Consider the following 17,140-nt stretch of genomic DNA (forward strand, 5'->3'; position numbering starts at 1 on the left):
CATCCAGCTTGGATGCGATTGTAAGTGTCTTGACGACTCGTCTGGCCAGAGGGACCCCTGTCATCCTCCACTGAAGAGCTGCCGCACCTGCGCGACACGCTGAAACCGCGCAAGACGAACCTGTGGAGGCGCCGCTTGAGAGAGAGAGAGAGCGAATCAGGAACACCGCTGCGGACACACTGCAGACACAGCCTCGCTGCTCGCGCGCCGTACCCGCGGATCTCGCCCTCGCGAGCGCAGGTCGCGCGCACCGGCTGGACCCGCAGCCCCGCGCGCAGGCGGCCCGGCAGAGGACAGTCGCAGTCTCGCCGCGCAGGTGTGCAGGTAAGACCTCCACGCAGCCGCTCCCGGTGAGCTCTGGCGGATAGGCTGTCCTTCGCACGCTTTAAATATGTATATATATAGCGATCAGAACAACTGGAATGACGTGTAGAGTAAAAAAGTCATCTTAAGTATCGGGTATAAAAGTATTTTTTCATGTCACGCACAGTCGAGCCTATGTAGTGATTCCAGACAACCAGTCTGCTCTCTCGGTCTTGTTTATAGTACCTTTAAAATGTGTTGTTATTCGAGATCATGGACTGGAGCCCATAACAGCGAGGGGCGGCCTAATGTAGTCATTTTTAAACGCATTATAGCCCATTTGATGTTTTGTTTTATTCGTCTTGAAGTTTTTCTTGCCTAAGGGTAAAAAAAAAAAAAGAGTATCGTAACTCGTAGAAAGAGTAATCGCCTCTTCTGCGTTGCCAGGTTTGCGCTTCGGGAGCTCCAGTTAAGTTTCGTTTTCGTTTCCGGCTTGCCTCCGCCCGGCCTCTGCAGGTTTCGCCCGTGACGCACCCGTGACGCGCTCGCCTCCCCCACCCTACCACCCCACCCGCGCGCTGACATGGCGTCGCCCCTGCTGAGCCTCGCGGAGGAGCTCGTGTGCAGCATCTGCCTGAGCACGTTCGACAGCCCCGTGACCACCCCGTGCGGCCACAACTTCTGCCGGGGCTGCCTGGAGGCCACCTGGCAAGAGAGCCAGCAGGTGGCGCTTGGCTACAACTGCCCGCAGTGCCGCACCCACTTCTACACCAAGCCGGAGCTGCGCAAGAACACCGTGCTGAGCACCGTGGTGGACACCTTCACCAGGGCCCAGCCGGCCGCCGGCCCCCGGGACGAGCCGGAGCACGGGGACGAGCCGGAGCCGGACCCGGAGTCTGTGCTCTGCGACACCTGCCTGCAGGCCCGCGCCTGCAACACCTGCCTCACCTGCATGGCCTCCTTCTGCCCCGAGCACGTGCGGCCCCACCAGGAGAGCCCCGCCTTCCAGGCGCACCAGCTGGGCGCGCCGCTGGCCGACCTGCAGGAGCGCCTCTGCGCCGAGCACTGCAAGCTGCTGGAGTTCTTCTGCCTGCAGCACCGCCGCGCCATCTGCAGCCTCTGCCTGCAGCTCACGCACAAGCCCTGCCGCTTCTCCACGCCGCAGGAGCAGCGGGCGGAGCAGGAGGTACGGCCCCCCGCCCCCCGCCCCCCGCGCCTCCTCCTCCTCCTCCTCACCGCGCCCTGTCTCCTGCTTCACAGGCGAAGCTGACGGAGAAGCTGACTCTGCTGAATGAGAAGATCGAGAAGACCCAGATCGTCGTTTCACAGATGAAGGAGCTGCAGAGCTCTGTCCGGGTGAGTGTGACTGAGGACAGGGGACAGGGGACAGGGGGGAGAGGACAGAGAGCAGAGGACAGGGGACTAAGGGCAGGGGGCAGAGGCCAGAGGACAGGGGGCAGATGACAGGGGGGAGAGGTCAGGGGGCAGGGGGCAGAGGGGAGAGGGGAGAGGACAGGGGCAGATTTTGATGCAGTAACACCTTGTTTAATACTGTCAAGTTGCCACAGTGCAGAGGAAGAGTATACAGGCTACAGCTGACAGCCGGACTCTGTCTCCACTGGCTCTGCTGGACTGTGAGCCTGTGGGGCGGCTGGTGCTCAGTCACTGTCCAGCCAAGCTCGGCGTTTCTCTTCGACAGCCTCAGCCCCTCTACCGCTCGAACCCTGCCGCTCAGTGACGAGACCTAGAGAACATTCTGGACTCCGGCCGTCAGGGCCTGGAATCCCACTGTACTGTATCAGTCCCAGACCAGTTTTCACTGAAGTCATTGGATATACTGTATATTCACGCCGCCCAGGAGGTTGGTCTTGGAGAGCACACGAGGGTGGTGCTCGGCCGTGACTCAGCCTGCACGACGGTGCGTGACTCATCTCCCTAGAGACCAGTTTCAGGAGGATGTTTCTGAGCCGTTTCTAGGGTGCAGGTGATAAACAATCCTGCTCCCTGCCTGCAGACGTGTACGTGGCAGAGAGGTGTGCCGATGTTACAGGAGTGTCCTGCCATGAGCTGGATACTGTACACATCCTTCTCGCCCGCCACCTGCGGGCCCTCGTCCTTAGATTGTCCCCCTGGCTGACAGCCCACCAAGCTCTCTGAGCACCTTTGAATTTTTGAGTCGAATCCCCTCTTGCTCAAGCCCGAATAAATTCAGTTACAAATTCAAATCTCAATGCAGAGCTGCTTAAAGACACCGAGAGAAGATCAGAAAGATTCGGCAAGTCTTGCTTGTTTGGCTGCGAGTGGCTCACTGCTCCCTGGGTCTCGTCCACCTGCTTCCTGAAGGGCCCCAGGGGCCGGGGAGTCCCAGACACCTGCAGTCCCCTCCGCTCTCAGGCCCTGCCTTGCTCGCGATGACCAAGCTTTTCCTCTCTCTGTCGGCTTCTCCTGGTGTCCAGGAGTCCGCGGAGTCCAGGAAGAAGGTCCTGGCGGAGCTGTACCGGCAGATGAAGGAGATGCTGGAGAAGGATGAGCGAGAGGCCCTGAGGGCTGTGGATCACGAGCAGGAAGGCGCCCAGACCCGCATCCTGGGCCTGATGCAGAGGATGAGCATGAACGTGGAGGAGATGGCCAGCACCAAGGGCCGCGTGGAGGCCCTGCTGGCACAGAAGCACAAGATCAGCTTCCTGCAGGTGGGGCCGCCAGCCTCGTGCCACTGGCTTTACAGCACTGCGTCTGGAGATCCTGCACGGCAATTTGAACTGAGAAATTGTAAACATCTAACAGCAACGATAGTAAATATATATGCGTGTTGAAAAGGCGTTTCATTCAGATGACTGATGTGTTCAAAAGAGGGTGATTTGAAATGATTTCATCCTGCTAGAAGCAGCCCGTGGAAAGAGCCGTGAAATTTAGAAAACTGCAACGCAGAACTACAGGAATTATTATCCCAGATTCTCTGGCTCCTTATTGCTCCCACTTCCAGGCCCAGCCCATCCCCCCGTCTCGCCCTGTGCTATCTGGAAGAGGCGCCTGTGTTTGATTGTTTGCTCAGTTTATTGTTGTTCTATTTCAGACTATGGTGGAACTGCCCAAAGTCGTGACCTTTAACCCCTACACACCCCGGATCCACATCGACTCGAAGCAGGTGCTGTCCTGCCAGACGGCCGCGGCGGCGCTGAAGCACTTCCTGGGTGACCTGCTGGAGCAGCCAGTGGAGGGCCGACCCCAGCTGCTGAGGCCAGGTCTGCAGGAGCGCAGAGCCCCGATCCGCACGGCTGGAGTGGGGAACCCCTCCCTTCCTCTGGGGGGGGGGTGGGGGGGGACAGCACTGAATTGATCTTTTGACTTGTTTTTTATGCGCAGTTTTAACTTCTACTTTTTTTAATGTCTTAGACAAACCAGGGAGTGACGATACCTCATCTGATACAGGTGAGTTCTAACAACCGAAACATCTCATAATAAATGTTTATGTCATCTAAAAACCAAAAGCGAACTTCTGTCTGGTGGAACACACATTTCCACACCCTGGGCTCCTGCCATGAGAGCTCACCGTGCGGACTGCGGCGTGCCGGTGCTCTCAGAGACACTCACCGCTGACCTGTTTCTCCGCAGGGAAACAGCCGAGCAAGCCTGCACCAGGGGACCCAGGTGAGAATCTGGACTGAGCTCTGAGGTCAGGATCATGTCTGTGCAAAGACTCCAGGCAGCTCAGCAGCTTCGCTACTGTTAATATAAGACTGGGCCTCCAATCCACTGCCCTTCCCTCAGTGCTGCTCGGCTGAGAAGGGCCACAGGTCGAGAAGCCCTGACAGCCAGCTTGTGGCTCAGATCATGGCAATACTGCTGCTCTTCTGGGGACTGTCTGGGATGTGCTTTTTGCTGTACTGATTCACTCCGATAAAGCTCAGGAAGCAACATCTCTGTTTTTAATGAATTTTATTCCCCATGCCTGCAAGAACAGATCTGCAGATAGAGAAACAACGTTAAAAAGTCTGTTGTAGGCGGAGCTGATCACACTTCATTGCAGAACTCAGAGTTATTTACTTTGCTATTTTTTATATTTTCTTTAGATGCAAATCCCACACCAATCAAAGGTCCAAAGAAAGTCAAACCAGGAAAGAAACCCCCACCAAGTAAGTCTCACTCCCAGTCACTCCCGACACATGACTCCCAGTTTCACCCCCAATCAATCCTGAGACACACGGCTCCCCAGTCTCACTCCAGTCAAACTCCAGTCTCACTCCAGTCTCACTCCTGACACACGACCAAGTTTTACTCCAAAACTGAAATAATTTTCCATCTTGCGCACCCCAGTGTGGAAGTTGTATCTTCCTTATAAGCATCATCCCAGTGAGGCCCTGCAGCCTCTGTCCAGGGCCCTGTCCTTTCACTCTGCCAGCACCACAGCTGCATAGTGGAGGAAACCTGGCTCCTGTCTGACCTTCCACAGACTCGGCTCAGCTCTCTCTCCCTCTTTCCTGCAGCAAAGATCCAGGAACCCAGCAAAACCCCACTGCCGCCGCGCCCCAAAGAGAGTAAGTTCACCCTCGGCCCTGTCCGAGAAACTCTCACCGTACACATTCGGAAGAAGACACATAAATCCAAGATGGACCTACGTTTCTTTTTCATCGATTCTGTCTGCATGATTGTGCAGTTCACTGTCCAGGACAGGAGGGGCAGCTGTTTGTGAACAGTTTCAGACTGGAAATCTGCAAACACACACAGAGCACCGACACGCCTCAACAGATCTCCCCATGTGAGAGCAGAGCCACAGCTGTGTCTGTTCGGCAGGAGTAGTGTCGTACCTTGGTTAATATCTCCGTTTCCTTTTGTTTTTGAGAAATGCCCCAAAAAACACCGACTCCTGTCCCAGGACCTCCTCCTCTGCTGGTGGGAAACGACTCTCTGAAAGGTAACCCTCGCGGATCCTTCAGGAAACAGGTTGACGGTATTCTGGGAACAGAGCATGCGGAAGGGCAGGTCTTGCTTGTAGCCCCATTCACGACCCCTGGGACAGAATCAGCTGACGCACAGAGAGACGCTGTCAGGGTGGGGTCTCTGCGAGTTGCACTGTAAACAGGGGATAGGGCCTTGGGCACTCCCCCGCCCCAGAGCACCACTGCCCACGGGCTGGCTGCACGCCACTCCTTCCTGCAGGCACTATCACTGGAGGAGCAGCCACTGTGTGCACTTTCATTTCTAAACCTATTGTCATTCGCTTTCGTTTCCTCCTGCTGGCACCACCAGCACACTCACTTTCTGGCGCGCAGACCACCCGAACGATAACATGCGGCAGCATGGTGTCGCGCAGGCTGATGATGTCATCAATGTTAGACGTTACGACCGAACGCCGGGACACGAAAATAATATACAAAACAGTAATACAATTATGGGGACGGCTGTCGCAAGTGCGAGTGGTTGTAAGTCGAGGACTACCTGTATATAGAACATGCATGTGATATAAATCACAGTAAACACTTACCCCCGTCTGCACTGTCCTCCTCTGCAGATTATTTGACGAAGGACCCTCCACTCAGCAACCCTGTAGCTGCCCGGAGAAGCGATCTTCTGCAGCGTAAGTTGATTTTTTTCCCCATTTACACATTACATACTCCCCTAAACGATGACACCAAAAACATTTCTGTAGATTTGGACTAAAATTTGAAGAAGCAGATTTTATTTATGTTCAATTAATGTTTGTATAGTAAGAACGACCTCAGATTTAGCCAATCACCACTCCCGCCAGCTCATTTCTTTGACAACATGTTGACAGCGATCTTTGTAACTAGCTAATCTGCAAGGCGCCCTAAATTCTCATTAGGAATTTAATCCAAGGGCTGAATGAGGTAGACAGATTCACCCCTGACCTCTGACCCCTGACCCAGGTTCCCTCAGCGCTGCCAGAGGTCATGAGGTTTGCCTTCTCTTGCTTCTCCCAGATGCCACGGTTCTCACCCTGGACCTCAGGACTGCCCACCGGCGGCTCGTCCTGTCGGAGAACTTCACCCGGGCCGCAGTGTCGGAGGAGCAGACCTCGTACCCCGACAGCCCGGCCCGCTTCTCCATGTGCTCGCAGGTGCTCTGCTTTAAGGGCTTCTCCCGCGGGCGCCACTACTGGGAGGTCAAGCTGACCAGCAGCAACTTCTGCGCCGTGGGCCTGGCCTACAACAGCATCGCCCGCAAGGGCCCGTCCAGCAGGCTGGGCCGCAACAAGCAGTCCTGGTGCCTGGAGTGGTTCAACGTCAAGCTGTCGGCCTGGCACGACAGCGCCGAGACCGTGCTGTTCAACCCCAGCCCCAGCCGCGTGGGCGTGCTGCTGGACTGCGACGAGGGCACCGCCACCTTCTACAACGTGGCCGACCGCGCCTACCCCATCCACACCTTCACCGCCAGCTTCACCGAGGCCGTGTACCCTGCCTTCTGGCTCTTCTCCAGCGGCACCACCCTCACGCTCTGCAAGCTGGCCATCTGAGCCAGCAGGGCGGCGCTCTCGCCCGCGGAGGAGGGCGTCCCGGCTACGGCAGGTCGTATGTCCTGACGAACACCGGCACGTAGACACCGGGGTCTCCAGCTCGCTTCCTGGAGGCCTCTGCGTCTCCCGGGCTCCCTTCCTCCGCCATTAGTGATCACAGCAGTGGTAATTATTTAATTGGCTGCATCACTGCGACACTTCTTACCACACTGAAGTATTTGACAGCCAACCATCCCTTTGGCAAAGTGTGTAAATCGGTAAAAGACCTGAGCTAAAATCCTTTATCTGCTCCAGTCACTAACTAGACTAATTTACAGTATACTCACACACTTATTAAAAAGTTATAATTATACAGTATCTTAATTTGTTGCTTAACAAACAATGTATTGAGGGGTTTTTAGTTCTAACAGACACGTTTCCTCTTCGGACCTGCATGATGCTTAAAAGAGCTGACTGGCAGCACGTACTGACTTACCTGCTGCGCTCCATCAGATACATTTATTTTAGTTTTTGTAATGTGCGTCTGTCTAAAACACAGGCCACGCCGCACGGATCTCACTTCTCACAGGAGAGCGACTGATAGTTCAGGAACCGCAGGTGGAAAAAGAACGTGTCCAGAAGTTCTCTTGAGGACCCCTGTTCATGGCTCCCCTGTCATGAATGAACTTTTTAAACGACTTCAGCACATGGGAGAAATCCGATCGCATGTGTGCAGCTCTCTCTGTGAAGTGCAGGTTTGGACCAGGTGGTTTGGAGGGGCTTGCCCGTCGCATGGCGATGTGGCTGTGTGCCGTGGGGATCGTAGGCAGTAAGAGCCAGCGTGTGTGTGGCAGGAGCAGAGAAAATACACTCGGCTAGCTGGAGCGGCCCGATAGCACCTCCCTCCCGAAATAAGCACCTGTGGTTTAATCTGCTCTTTAGTCAAGACAGATCAATCCAGTCTTGGAGCTTTCACAGCACTGCGGCCTCTGGGAGAAGTAAACCAAGCTTAAAAAGAGCAACAGTGGGTTTTTAAAAAGCAGTATGCATGTGGTTTTGTTTTTAATTAAAATCCATAGTCTTTCTTGAGGCCTGCTTTCTTGCTGTGCAACATTTTTAAGTGGAGAGGTGTGACTATTTTATTAATAGTGGTTACTTTAATGAGGGTATTTACAGTAATCTTACAGATGTAGGTGAACTCATAGGTGATCTCGGCGGTCTGGCTGCACTCGCTGGTGATCTCACAGGTGCCCTTGCACCATTTAGCTCTACCGAAGTTCTGTACAGAGTACAGACAAAGCATTACGCACCAGTGCTGACCCAGAAGCCTGCTAGAGAGACCGTTGAATGGACAGTTTGTAGGTGTCTAATCCGACAGCGGAGACTGGTGTGATATAAGGGTCTCAGACTTGCCTTCCTCTTCCAGAGAACCGCTGCTCACTTTACCTTCTACTCCTGAAGCTCGGGTTAGCTCCTCCTTGGCGTCTGTCTCCACCAAGAGGAGTTCAGGGCGAGAGAGTTTAAAGGAATATGATGAACAGGCAGCATCTCAGTTGACAGATTACAGCTCCAGCTGAAAATAGTCTGGCAGAGGAAAGAGTCAGGTACTGGATACAACAGAATGCCATGGGATTTGGGAAGAAGTGTCTAGAAAAGTAGGAAAACAGTGTTTTATGTCATTCCCACTTTTGTCCTCAGTCCCTTGGGTCAGTAAGAGGCAGACTGACTTCCCACACTCAGGACAACACTGGAAAATCAGTGCATTGTTTCTGAGATGGCATGTATCCAGTTTGACAGACATTAGCTTTATTTTCTAACAGGCTGAGGAACTAAATAAAATGCAGTTCACCACTGTAGTTTCTGAGGCGGCACCAGGCTCAGTCGCATTAAATGATTGTTCTGTGGCTTTTCAAAAAGGTATTTCACCCCATAGGAGAGTCTCGTGTACGTGCGTTCCTGCAGTCAGGCTCGAGAGTTGGGTATACCGCGGGCTCCACTGTCGCCTGCAGAAATAAATGCAGGGAGTCAGTCACCGGGCTATGGCGAGAATCAGCCAGCAGGTGGCGCAGTTGCGAGCCTGCTAGGGTGTATCCCCAGCTCATGTCCTTATGAGTTATAGTGGCAAGCAAGCCCCGTCCTCCCTATACCTAATTACACAACGGGAGACGGACAGACGTGATGTGAATGAGCCCATTAAATGCGGCTGACGCAGTTCTGCGGCTTTTCGGGTCCGTGTCGTGCGAGGCGAGCGGGCGCTGGTGGTGTCGTGCTGGTCGGTACTGTACTGCGGCACAGCGGTCGTCCCCGTGGGAACCCGCCCCGAGCTCCGGTTAACCCAATTACCCCCGTCTGGGGGCGACACCGGGGGAGGGGAGGGGGCTTATTGGCCCCTCGCTGTGGCCTCTGAAGTCATTCCCAGGCCTAAAGAGGCCGTGTTAAAAAAAAACGGCTGTCACTTGACTTCTGCGGACGGGAACACAGGCGTTTTGTTTTCCCTCTCATTGCTGTGGCCGTCCTCGGTTGCTTGTTTCGTGCAGACTTAGCCTGAAGCGCCGCAGGGCCCAGTAACACAAACGGCCTCCACAGCATCGGCTTTCTTGCCCACCGCGTTATCGTCGTGACGACACTCGATTCCAACAGTCTTCCAGCATCCCCGGTTCGATGCTGCAGGAGTCGCGCATGGGGAAGAGCGATCTGCCGAGTAGATCTCTGTTTGTGTTGGGGGGGAGTTTGTGTGCACACAAGCCCTCTGTTTTAAATACCCCGCCGCAGGTGTCAAGCTCTCCGTTAGCGCCCTCCGCTGCGTGACTCACGTCGTGCCAGCACTGTCTCCTGGGCTCATGAAGTCGTTCACGTCCATGAAGACGCACCTGCGGCTCCGCGCGGAGCTGTAGCGGTGAGCTCGACCGGAAGTCACGGTCCTCTTCCGCAGCACTTCCTTCTCTCGCACCTGGAGCCTCTTCCCGGCATCTTGCGTGCTGCTCTGATTTCAGACCGGAACGTGTTGGTGTTGTTGTTGTAATTGTTGTTTTGCCAGGCATGAGGGGAACGTGAATTGAATTATCGTCTTCGTGAATTGTGCGTGTACGTGATGATTTAATTAAAATTAAATATATTCTTATGGACACACAATAAATCATTTAAATGTTGGAATGTTCTGGTTTCTTTTTTTCTGCGGTTCCTCGAGTCGTCGTGAGTGGGCTGAGCGCTAGTGCCGCAACACGCTGGAGCGGAGTCGCAGTCCCCTTTTTTCAGACTGGTTATTAAATCTCGGCAACCTAATCAATTAATTGATGGTACAGGGGAAAATGGCATTTCAAATTAGAGCTAAAAGAGCTGTATTCTGCGGTGTGAACCTCACTGGAGGTTTTGTTCCCTCGTTCTGACGCGCAGAGCGTGGCGCTGCAGATGCCTGAACTTTGGTCAGTTTCATGATGTCAAGTGGAGGTTTTACGAGTCACTGTGCACATTATACTTTAATCGCGGTTTAAAATGCACGAACAATGCTGATTCTTTCTGATCCCGAAATATAAAAATGGCACTGCAGGTCCCCTTTAAGAACAGATCAGTGGCGACGCTAAACGACAACCGAGTCGAGACTTTCACCCTTCAGACTGGTGTGAGTGCGGATGTTCTTCAGAAGCATCGTGACCCGCCTGCCGTTGGACAAACGCCAGGGAGGAAAACGCAGTAAAATCAGGGCGCCGGAGGAGTCGAAGAGTAAACGGTTTGCAAACAGCAGCGACACGTGGAACGTGATCACTGCACAGCAGAGGCAGATATCCTATATATATATATAAATCGCAGAGATATATATCCTATATATAAACCTCTTTGTTTATCACAGCCATTCTGATCGAGTGAAACCAGGCTATTTCCAATAAACCGCTTCTCCTTTTAGGAGAAACTTTATTTACATAAAGAAAGATTTGCCTTTGCGCGGAGCAAATAAATCGTCAGATAATTATATAACTTCTCCTTCGTGAAGAAAAGGCAACAAAGGCGCTGGAGCGGAGTCCGGGCCCGCTGCTGAAGCGCTCTTTACAGATTCATGAGCCCCGCTCCGCCGGCGACACAGCCCGCCACAATGGGCGCTCTGTCAGCCGGCGCCTTGTCGCGGTCGGGCCATTGTGCGCCGCCTATTCAACCCCAAGTCATTTACACTTTCATTGGCAGCTATTTAGTCCCAATAAAAAGTTCAAGACAGCAATTTGTGAATCCTGCTCAGCCAAGTAGAAGCGCGGGAGAAAAAGAAAGTTATTTTAAAAGTCAATTAATCGTGCTCTGCTGGAGGACTGTGCATTCAGCGGCCCCGAGTCCATCACATCTGCTTGCTCTCTGTTTCCCAGGCCGGCCTTAGATGCTGTAACATGCTAAATAATGGGTTTATTCAGTCTCTCAATTGCACTTTCTATCATAGACACATTTGTATATCATTTTACGGTACATCAATTCCATTTACATAAAAGAGTGGCTATTATCCGCACGAGGGGCCGGGACCAGCCGGCACAAACAGGTCCTCCACTGTTGAGAATTTATTATCCTTTTAAACCACTGCGCACATGATAAAGTCGACAGAACACCTTTTGCCTTCATATATTACTGAGAACAGCTGGTCGCTTTTAACCTCGTTTTTTCCCGCTACTTCTGGTCTCTGTGTGAAAACTCCGCTGTGCGGAACCTGTCTGCGGTTTAAATGATCATCTAGAAGAAGAAATATCAGCCCGTCAGGACGACGCTGTAAACCTGCGACGCTCTTAGCGCAGCTCAGACAGGAAAAGGAAACTGAGCTGACAGGAATTTTACAATTAAGCTGCTTTAGTTCAATTATAAAAGCAGCAAATAGATCATGAGTAAGATAGAGCCCCCCCGATACACTTACAGTGTCAGGAACAAGGTTTTGAGGCGGACACTTGTTTCTTTAGCAAGCACGATGAGATTCTGGGATCGAAGATCTCTAACAAGCAGGTGAGCGCTCAGACCTCGTTTGGGATCGAGGAGCTCTCGGGTTCAAAGAGAAGGAGAAAAGCCACACAAACGATCAAGGAGCCCGTGAGCAATTACTGCAGCCATGTCGTTAGTTTACTAATCAGTTTACAGAATGTCACAACATCCATTAAGGTGTGTAAAAAAACGCCAGGTTTTACAATACACTTATTTTTGGCCGTTTTCTAATGCAGTGTCATACAAATCTCTATAAGTATTTTAAAACGAGAACAGTGAAAAGGTTATACTCAGCTATACTGAGCTGAAGAACAGAGATTTCTCAGGAAATTGTCTCCAATCCTCTCGTCTCTCAGGCAGCAGGGAGAAAATCAACCACATCACTTGTGCCTCTGTGACAATCCTGTGTCGAAACAATGTGTACACCTCCTCTGTAGACCTACAGCACTCAAAACTTCACCACATTACTAAATTAATACACATCTATGCATAGAATTCCACTATATTGTGTGAGGGGCGTTAGTATCGGAGTCATAATTTAATTTAGTGAGATTCTAAACATCATAATCAGTTTTCACCTTTCATAATGTACACACAGAAATCCACAGAATTACAATGATAAAGGAACTCCAAATTGCGCATATCATTGTATAGATACAACCGTTAAGCACTAAATACGTTCTTTACTGAAGGGTTAAGCATGAATAGTCGTCAGGGAGGCTGCAGAGTGAATCTCTTTAAAGAAATAGAGTAAAAGGCATCTCTAAAGGTCTTTAAGACACTAAGGGCACAGCACTGAAGACGGAACAAAACTCGACTCTACTTTCCTAAAAAACGTTCTTGAAAAAACAGCCGTCTGCCACCTGCTGGACACCCTGAGAACTGCACCGCAGAGCGGAGTCTCTCCAGACCCCAGCGCTGTGCCTCTCGTGTTTCACCTCGACTCTGGCCACACACGCTCTGGAAACTTGTAGAACTACGAAGGGTTAAAAAAGCTAGTTATTTCTTACTACCTTCCCAAATGGGAATGCCAATTGCATCTTGAGGTCCCAGCTGTAGGTGCTGCTCAGACCTGCACTTGGCTGGGGGTCACCCGAGGGCGGGGGGAGAGAAGAGCCGGCAGATTCACTGGCAGGCAGGAGGGGACAGGCCTGCACTGACTGCGGGAGCTTTCAAAGGCCACCCCCCCCCGACAGTGTCGACCCAGCCGTTCGGCTCTGCAGAACCAGCGGTGAAACACGGGCCGGCGGACAGGAGTGAGACTCCGCGGAGGTGCTTGTGAAGTCGGACAGCCGGAGGCGGGAGAGCCGGTCACCCGGTGTCTGTCCAGCAGCAGTGTGACGACCGGGCCCCTCGGGGCCGACAGACACACCGGTGAGCAGCTTCGGGGCCCGGCGACGGCGGCCGGCTCAGGGGGCGTCAGGTCCCTGCTGCGCGGCTCCCACAGGCGAGAAGAAGGGGCACCCCAAGGCCGTCCTGCACCCCGAGTCGGAGCCCTCCTCAGTCCAGCGGGAACTCGCAGGCGTTCTCCCGGCGCCTCTGCGCCGCGCCGTACACCGACAGGAAGTGCCCGTAGCGCGGGGCGCAGCCCAGCCAGGCCTCCCCGAAGTGCTCGGCGCCCACGAAGAGGAACTCGCCGGCCCCCGGCCGCGCCCCGCAGCGTAGCAGGGTCTGGACGTGGCCCCTCCAGGCCCCCCTGGCGTCCCCCGGCACGAAGACCCCCCCGCGCTGCCGGTACACGCGGCTGGCGCCCACCTCCACCCGCGACGTCTGGCGCTCGGCATCGTGGGACACGTTGAGGATGAAGCCCCTGGCCACTGCGAGGGAGACAGAGAGTCAGAGAGAGCTCCATTCCCCAGATCCCATTCGGGTTTTTAACCTGACAGCTGGAAAGTGGCAGCACAGAGCGGGGTGGCGTCCCTGTCGCAGGAGACACAAACACACACAGCGCAGCAGTGAGAACACCGAGCAGCGCGCGGGTCTGGAAAACTACGAACGAGCGCGACAGGAATAACGGAGCAGCACTGTCCCTTTCAGAGCAGCGGCTGGAGGCTCGCGGTCAAGCGCCTGCCGTCACCTTCTGAGAGTTGACCACTATGTCGCTACAAGTCACGTGACGAGGACGGACGGTTTCGGGAATCGGGAAGGAAGACCGGCAGGGTCTGCCAGCGCCGCCGGAGCCCGCTGGGCCCGGGACAGCCTGGGCAGGACTGGTTCTCGGGGTCAGAGAGGGGGGTGGCCGTGACCTGGGGGGGAGGGGAGGGGAGGGCGGTCAGGCAGGTCAAAGGGTCGGTTCTTCTGCCCCACTGGCGTCCGGAGCACTGCTGCCCCCCATTGTGCGCCTGAGCCCCCACATCTGTCAGCCCGGCGCTCGCAGGAGGGGGTCTGGGACACCGCCGGCTCGCAAAGTGAGCACCAAACACTCCCGCTCTTCAGAAGGGCAAAGGTCAACGCCCCATAAACACGTCAATAGCAATTAACCCTGAGCGCCGGGCCTGTGACACAGAGAGGGACTTCAGGAGCTGGAACCTGCGAGGGGTCCCCACTCGAGGGCCCTCCGCACCCAAAGACTCTGCCTCTCGGCAAAAAACAGACTTTTTTTACTTTCTAGATGTATCTGCATGTATTTTCAAGCTCTGTGCAGTCTGTTGGGCACTTTTGAGGCCAATCAGTCTGGGATATTGCGTTTAAACGGTTCCCTAGATAAACCTCGTTGAGAATGTTCAATACAGTTTCAGTCGTCACACCAGAAGAAGGTCTCACTGCCCTGGAGTCAGTAGCTCTGGAAGAGGAGCCGGATGCATTCCTGGGCTCAAAGACGCGTCCTAAACTTGTCACAAAAGAGTAAGGAGGGACCTGAAACGCTCCAAGGCATCAACAGAGTCAGCAAACTCAGGATGAAGAAGACGACATGAAGCAGATGACTCTAGTGGAAGAACATTGAAAACCAACAACAGGAGGCATTTCTTTACACAGGGAGTGGCGGGAGTGTGGAACAGGCTGCCCAGCCATGCAGTTGAAGTGGAGACCCGGGCGTCTGACAGGAAACTGGAGAGGATCCCTGGACCTTTTAGCTGCTAAGGCCCTGGCTGGGCCGAACGAGCTCGGACCCTTGTGCTGCTCTAGGGGCGGCGGGGAGACGTACCGAAGTCACTGCTGCAGACGGCCAGGAGCAGCTCGGTGTTGTTGCAGGGGCGGCACGCAGCTGTGAGAGGAGGAGCACGAGTGAGACACAGCAGACAGAGCGAGTGAGACAGCAGACAGCACGAGTGAGACAGCAGACAGCACGAGTGAGACAGCAGACAGCACGAGTGAGACACAGCAGACAGCGCGAGTGAGACAGCAGACAGCGCGAGTGAGACACAGCAGACAGCGCGAGTGAGACACAGCAGACAGCGCGAGTGAGACACAGCAGACAGCGCGAGTGCCGCCCAGATCAGCCCCTGCCACCCGGAGCCTCACAGCCTGCTGTCCAGCTGTCCAGCAACCAGCAAGCAGGTATCCACCCCCGGGAGGCGCTGGCAGGGTCGAGGGGAGTGTGGGGGGGGGGGAAATCTACCCCTCCCCCACACCACACCACACCACACCACACATTAAAAAAACCTCAGCCCTCTGGAATCCATGCAGAATGACATCATCCCACACACCGCTTCTGGAAAGGCAGGAATTCCTGCAGGAATGCCGGAATCCTGGGACTCCATTCCCTGCCCACTCCACTGTGCTCCGGACACACAGGGCTCCGGTCGGGAGTCAGTTCTGCGGCAGGAATCAGACTCATTTTCCGACCCCAGACCCCCCCGCCCCTGCCCCTGTGACCCACAGCAGGACAGCCTGCGCCTCTCTCCCACACCGGGGGGCCCGTCCAGGGGCCAGGGGGCACTGACCCCACTACCGACTGACCACTGTCCACCGACCCCACTCCTGACGGCCACTCCAGACACCTGCCCCCCCCAGCTCACCTTGCAGGACGCTGTCCTGCAGGTCCGGCGCGGAGCTGCGGTTGCCCAGCAGCTCGTACTGGAAGCCCACGGCGCGCCGGCCGATGTCGCTCTGGGGGCTGGCCTGCAGGAAGATGGCGGGCGGCTGCGGCCCGTCCGCGCGGAAGCAGTGCGCGCGCGCCGGCCGCGCGCCCTCGCTCAGCAGCAGCTCCAGCTCGCCCGCCCTCTCCACGTGCATGCTGGCGCCGCGAGAGCCGCGGAAGGGCTTGACGCAGACGGTGTAGGGGCGCGCGGAGGCCAGGTTGGGCTGCAGGACGACCCGCAGCGCCTGCCGGGGGTACACCCACTCCACGGCGCCCTCCGTGCAGCGCAGAAGCACCTGCTGCACCGCCCTGGCGTGGGGCTCGCGCACGAGCCCGCTGGCCGCGCGGCGGGGGGAGAGAGAGGAGTTAGTGTCTCGTGAATGTTTCTGAAAACCCTGTAATGCATGCAGACCATCCAGAGCGGAGCCCGTTAGCACGGCGCTAAGTGCATTTCACACTGAGCTCTGCACGTCCTGACACGACTCTCCAGTCAGGCCCTGCTGCTACCCAGGAGAGCATCTGCGCGTTTGGACCGAGCCGGGACTTCTTGCTAGATAAGTCAGAACCAGTGCTGGTTTCTTGTTTGGGTTTGAAATCGGATTTCACAGACGGCGGGATCGCCGCTGGTCTTTGAGAACTGATGATGAGGAACTCAGCAAGGAGGATTCTGATAACGTCTTGCATTTTGAAACTGATCTCAGGGAATCCATCTCACTAAGGTATACATGCCTATGCTGTGCTTTAACATACTGTATGTCTGCAGCCAAACACGTATGTGGCTGAAGGTGCGATCAGATCCATACAGAATATCTTTCTTTCCACATACATCTCTTTCGTTCGGATACAGCGACCATCAAAAACGCAATTTCATTGAAACCTCAACACACGTTTTTTTCTCAGTGTCCAAATTCGTCCTATTCCGAAGCACAAGTAAAGGTTTATTCCAGCTGAAAAGAGAAGAAAGGAAACACAACGTTTCGGCTGTGGAGCTTCTTCGGGTCTGTTCTTCTCTTCCCAGCTGGAATAAACGTCGCTTGTTCCTTTGCAGCCTTACGCGTGCTGACGCAGCCCCCCACCTGAACACATTCAAGAGCGTCCTATTGCGACTCGGCAGCCACGCGGGGCGCATCACAGGTGTCATCTGCGCCACCGACCCGCGCGGGACAGGACCCACCTCCCTCTCCAGGTGCACAGGTCCGCCGCGCTCGACAGCGCTTGCAGGAGCAGCAGGCAAGACCGCAGCCTCCGGCCCGCCTCGCCTCCGGCTCTCATGGGTGCGGCACTCGCGGGCAGGACTGGACCAGGGCGAGCCGCTCGCTTCTCGAGAGCTGGACGGATCCCAGAGTCTTCAACACAGCGGCGCGCTGCTGCCTGTCTGCGCCGCGAGCCGTTCGGGGTCCAGAGTCCGGGAGACAAAAATC

At 54.9% G+C, this 17,140-nt stretch overlaps 2 protein-coding genes across 3 annotated transcripts; one reads left to right on the top strand and one right to left on the bottom strand.

The window, feature by feature from the left end:
• The first annotated feature begins 168 nt into the window (after positions 1-168).
• trim25 (tripartite motif containing 25) lies at positions 169-9,903 on the top strand. Its single transcript, XM_015356036.2, has 12 exons — positions 169-324; positions 820-1,489; positions 1,564-1,659; positions 2,760-2,993; positions 3,377-3,545; positions 3,697-3,732; positions 3,916-3,951; positions 4,374-4,436; positions 4,788-4,838; positions 5,144-5,215; positions 5,813-5,878; positions 6,243-9,903. The coding sequence occupies exons 2-12, from the start codon at positions 887-889 to the stop codon at positions 6,773-6,775; spliced, it is 1,959 nt and encodes a 652-aa protein (XP_015211522.2). The 5' UTR covers positions 169-324; positions 820-886; the 3' UTR covers positions 6,776-9,903.
• Positions 9,904-11,810: 1,907 nt separating this feature from the next.
• On the bottom strand, positions 11,811-16,991 carry LOC102690016 (meteorin-like protein). Of its 2 annotated transcripts, XM_015356040.2 has the most exons (4): positions 16,894-16,991; positions 15,658-16,055; positions 14,844-14,903; positions 11,811-13,515 (listed from the first exon to the last, which is right to left on the bottom strand). In XM_015356040.2, exons 1-4 carry the CDS (start codon positions 16,989-16,991, stop codon positions 13,199-13,201), a joined length of 873 nt encoding a protein of 290 aa, XP_015211526.1. In that variant the 3' UTR covers positions 11,811-13,198. The 2 variants fall into 2 exon arrangements, with proteins under 2 accessions (XP_015211526.1, XP_015211528.1); XM_015356042.2 differs by lacking the exon at positions 14,844-14,903.
• Between the last annotated feature and the right edge of the window lie 149 nt (positions 16,992-17,140).

Source organism: Lepisosteus oculatus, chromosome 9 (assembly GCF_040954835.1).
Source record: "Lepisosteus oculatus isolate fLepOcu1 chromosome 9, fLepOcu1.hap2, whole genome shotgun sequence".
Taxonomy (NCBI): domain Eukaryota; kingdom Metazoa; phylum Chordata; class Actinopteri; order Semionotiformes; family Lepisosteidae; genus Lepisosteus; species Lepisosteus oculatus.

Excerpts from the sequence above, each read along its gene's own strand:
- trim25 (XM_015356036.2), top strand. The coding sequence starts at position 887 with ATGGCGTCGCCCCTGCTGAGCCTCGCGGAGGAGCTCGTGTGCAGCATC. Across the intron at positions 1,490-1,563 it reads AGCAGCGGGCGGAGCAGGAG|GCGAAGCTGACGGAGAAGCT; the intron begins GTACGGCCCCCC and ends CCTGCTTCACAG. Across the intron at positions 4,437-4,787 it reads AGGAAAGAAACCCCCACCAA|CAAAGATCCAGGAACCCAGC; the intron begins GTAAGTCTCACT and ends TCTTTCCTGCAG.
- LOC102690016 (XM_015356040.2), bottom strand. The coding sequence starts at position 16,991 with ATGAGAGCCGGAGGCGAGGCGGGCCGGAGGCTGCGGTCTTGCCTGCTG. Across the intron at positions 14,904-15,657 it reads GCAGGACAGCGTCCTGCAAG|CTGCGTGCCGCCCCTGCAAC; the intron begins GTGAGCTGGGGG and ends CTCCTCTCACAG. Across the intron at positions 13,516-14,843 it reads CGTCTGCAGCAGTGACTTCG|TGGCCAGGGGCTTCATCCTC; the intron begins GTACGTCTCCCC and ends TCTCCCTCGCAG.